Source organism: Lactuca sativa, chromosome 6 (genome assembly GCF_002870075.4).
Source record: "Lactuca sativa cultivar Salinas chromosome 6, Lsat_Salinas_v11, whole genome shotgun sequence".
In the NCBI taxonomy this organism is placed as follows: Eukaryota; Viridiplantae; Streptophyta; class Magnoliopsida; order Asterales; family Asteraceae; genus Lactuca; species Lactuca sativa.
The window spans coordinates 161,519,808-161,524,340 of NC_056628.2; the positions used below are offsets into that span (position 1 = coordinate 161,519,808).

General features: G+C 30.6%; 1 protein-coding gene across 1 annotated transcript; it reads left to right on the forward strand.

The window, feature by feature from the left end:
- Positions 1 to 490: 490 nt before the first annotated feature.
- LOC111903828 (vacuolar-processing enzyme beta-isozyme) lies at positions 491 to 4,020 on the forward strand. Its single transcript, XM_023899575.2, has 9 exons — positions 491 to 667; positions 800 to 964; positions 2,246 to 2,402; positions 2,504 to 2,589; positions 2,668 to 2,867; positions 3,020 to 3,068; positions 3,181 to 3,381; positions 3,487 to 3,675; positions 3,774 to 4,020. Exons 1-9 carry the CDS (start codon positions 491 to 493, stop codon positions 3,954 to 3,956), a joined length of 1,407 nt encoding a protein of 468 aa, XP_023755343.1. The 3' UTR covers positions 3,957 to 4,020.
- Positions 4,021 to 4,533: the final 513 nt, after the last annotated feature.

Here is a 4,533-nt window from a genome sequence, read left to right on the forward strand (position 1 = left end):
ATTATGATACCCCTCACTCATTTGAAGAGGAAGGATGTGGATTTTCGATGAGTGTATTTCTTGTAGTGTATACACATAATACACACAATATTATGTTTTATTGTCTAATTATATATTGTCACTCACATACACACACACACACACACACATATATATATATATATATATATATATATATATATATATATATATATATATATATATATATAAAAGGTAATGTGCATAATGTTATATACACATAATACACGTAATATTATGTTATATTGTTTAATTATATACTTTCACATTAACACACACACACACATATATATATATATATATATATATATATATATATATATATATATATATATAGAGAGAGAGAGAGAGAGAGAGAGGGTAATAACAAATAACAACATTTAGAATTATCATTTCCTAGCACATTCACATTTTCTAATATCGATCTTTTTGTTTTCTTCATCACTCTTTCCTTTGTATGGCGAAGTGGACCATGGTTTTCCAATTCAACTTGTTACTTGTAATTTTTCTTGTGATACGATTCTCTGAAGCTAGTGGGCATAACATGTTCGGTATGTTTAGGTCTACTAATTATAAGCAAGAACGCAATAGCACGATATGGGCCATTCTGGTCGCTGGTTCAAAAGGGTACGATAACTATCGGCATCAGGTGACTATTTCATTTAGTTTTTTGTTTATTTGTTAATTATGATCATTTTTAATGGACTCATTTATGATTGTGTGTTAAAAGATTTAAGAAAAAAAAATATAAGATAACATATTATATGTGTAATCAATTTAGGCCGATGTTTGTCATGCGTATCAAATACTTTCCCGGGGTGGGTTGAAAGATGAAAACATAATTGTCTTCATGTATGATGACATTGCTAATAATCCAAGCAACCCAAGGCCTGGTGTGATAATCAACAACCCCAAAGGCTCTGATGTCTATGCAGGTGTGCCAAAGGTACTATTTGTTAACTATAAATTCTTGTCTCAAATTTTACTAGTGAGTGTTTGGATGTGCAATATTAAAAAAAAAAGGAAATTACATATTTACAACTCCTTTTTACACTATTTAAAGTACTTTTCATCTATTATCAGAAAAATAGATAGTTTCGTAACTCGTTTTTTAAAGACGATAATTCAAGGTAAATGAAGAACTAAGAAACCAAAAAAAAAATGAAATTGCCCTTCTTACGTATTCCCCTCATTCACACCCTAATCGAGATTGTATCACGGTAAAAATGATGATGGTAAGAAAAATAGATATTGGTTTGTTGGGATTAAAAAAACTATTTAACAAAAAGCACACATTAAAGATTTCAATTGAATCTAGCTCACTAAAGCAGATTTTAATGACTCTTATGCTTAAAGATTATCGTACCATTAAATTTCTAACCAAAAAAGGGATATATACACTAATATCCCAATATTTTCAACGATTTGATAAGAAAGTGCTAAACTTTATTTTTTTTTACAGTAAAGTCCTAATTTACGATTTGACAAAAAAGTCATAAACATTATTTTTTTTTAACAAAAAGTCTAAATTACCGGTTAGCCAGAAAAAAATGCTAAAAGTGTCAAAAACTGCCGGTAGTTAAGACTTTATTGTCAAACAAATAAAGTTTATGATTTTCATATCAAATCGATGAAATTAAGACTTTAATTACTATATATATCCCATTTATTAAATAATAAATTGTCATTTCCTAGTCTTAATTTTGTCATAATAAAAAAAGGTAAATGATGAGATTATAGAGAGATTTATTAATAAATAAAATCGGATTTTCTTAATTCATAATTCTATCATAATTAAAAAAGATAAATGATGAGATTATAGATGCATATTTTTCATATTTAATAATTCTTACCACAAATTATTTTTATGTGAAGCTGTACAGATGATAGGTTTATTTTGTTTATTTATTTAAATTTAAAAGATAAAAAAAAAATCAATCTTAATAATTTATTATTTTTCTTATTTTCTTATAAATCCAAAATTTCTAAATTATTTTGTCATTATAAATACTAATTAACCTATTACTAATTACTATTTGGCAATCATTCAATCAACCATTATTTGATTATCAATATTTCAAACAGTTGATACACAATCTGGTCTTTTACAATTTTTTCATCCAAACACCTTATAACCTCAATTGTGAATAGTGTTTAACACGACGTATGAACCACTTGAATCTAATCACATAACAATTTTTAATATTCAAACATAAATTTGTGTTAGGATTACACTGGTAAAAGTGTAACCGCAGCCAATTTGTACGCTGTGCTTCTTGGAAATAAAACAGCTGTTAAAGGTGGAAGCGGGAAAGTTGTAGCAAGCAATCGTAACGACAAAATCTTCATATATTACTCTGATCATGGAGGCCCTGGAATTCTTGGTATCACTTTTCAACCTTTTGTTACATTTGAAGAAGATCAAATTAAGTTGCATCTAATTTATATTAATTTATTAACATATTTCTCCTTCTAATTACCATAGGGATGCCAAACACGCCTTTTGTTTATGCGAATGATTTGATCAAAGTTCTGAAAACAATGCATGCGAGAAGTACATATGATGAAATGGTAAATCGTAATTTCGCAATTGGTTATAGCCTATGGTTGATCATGACAAATTAAATAATAATTTGAGTGTAAACGTAGGTTATATACGTAGAAGCATGTGAAGGTGGAAGTATTTTCGAAGGTTTGTTGCCCGAAGATCTAAACATTTATGTGACAACCGCATCAAATTCAATTGAGAATAGTTGGGCCACATATTGTCATGATACAAAGCCTCCCTCACCTCCGGAGTTCGATACTTGCTTAGGTGATTTATACAGCATTTCATGGATGGAAGACAGGTATTTTCTTTTTCTCCAATATGAAATTAATATAGTTTCATTTGATTAGAAACCCATAACAACATAGCAAAATGACTTTAATTTCATATAGTGATTGATGAACGTTGTTGATTTGATTACTTATTAACCTTGTTTGGCGTTTTGGTTCTTAGCGAGTCAGAGGATTTGAGGCATGAAACATTGAAACAACAATATTTGAAGGTATTGGTATTAAGATTTCTTCCGTTTTCTTGATTTAATCTTCAATTAATGGCTTTTTAAGATACAAAGAGGATACAATTCCCTTGAACAAAGTCACACAAAATGTTTGTAGGTGAAGAAGAGAACATACAACAACAATTCGTACGAGGGATCACATGTGATGGAATATGGAACTCTACGCATAAATAATGAGACTGTTTCAGTTTATCAAGGTTCAATTCCAAGGAATTTGTCTGTGAATCCAGGTTCATATTTCAGTTCCATGGGCGTTGTTGACCAGAGAAATGCTGATCTTTATTCCATGTGGCAAAAGGTATGCATGGAATTTTGTACCTAGAAAGAAGTAGAATTCAAATAGATATAAAAATTTCAAAATAACTATGCAAAAATGAAGTGATGCGAAATTCATATTGTGCAGTATAAGAAATCCACAGAAGAATCACAAAAGAAGGAACTACTAAAGAAAATCAATGAAATAAAGGTGTATAGAGTACATTTGGATAGAAGTGTCGACATGATCAGCAGCTATTTGTTAGGCTCCCGACACAGATCAGTGAGGGGGGGAGGGTTGCCCCTTGTGGATGATTGGGAATGTCTTAAATCCATGGTGGAAAGTTAAATTTGAACTTTTTATTTCTTTTAACATGATTTTCCTAAGTTTTTTTTTGGTCATCTATTAACGTTTTGAACTTTTGACTGATTAAGGTTCGAACATTTGAGACACACTGTGGATCATTGACTCAGTATGGCATGAAACATACACGAACATTCGCTAACATATGCAACAGTGGTGTTTCAAAGAAAGTCGTGGATGAAGTTGTAAAAGAGACGTGTAGCTCGCATATAATGGGGAAATGGGATCCAAAAATTGTTGGTTACAGCGCGTGATTTATATGTAATGGAACGTGGTAAAAGGAATGAAAGCTTAATTTATGTTTCTATTCAGGATACATAGTTTTACTCCAGAAAAAAAAAATTGAATCATAAAAAAAAAGTCTTTTACAGAAACAATCTCAAAGCAAAACAAAATACATAAACTTCAAACACACCTATACGTAACAATTATTACAAAGACAAACATAACCAAATGATTGTAGAAACGTCGAACGTATATAATGAGTAACTTGCATACTATAATGAAAGCTCATAGGAGAGAGAGAGAGAGAGAGAGAGAGAGGGTTATGACGAATGACGAAGAAACAAAGCTTAAATATAATTTCTTGCCAAAGTTACCTCTTGCCCTTCTAAGTATCATCTAGCCTTCATCGCTACCCTCCATATTGCGGCCCTATTAACCTTCTATCCATGATCATCCCATACCAATCAACTCGATATCTTTAACACACTATCAAAAAGAAATCCATGAACCCAATCCACCTAAACACATAAAAATGGTACCCACACCAACCAAGCCAAGTCACTATTTGGATATCTTGATGAACATAGAACACAGGAAGAGGGAAAA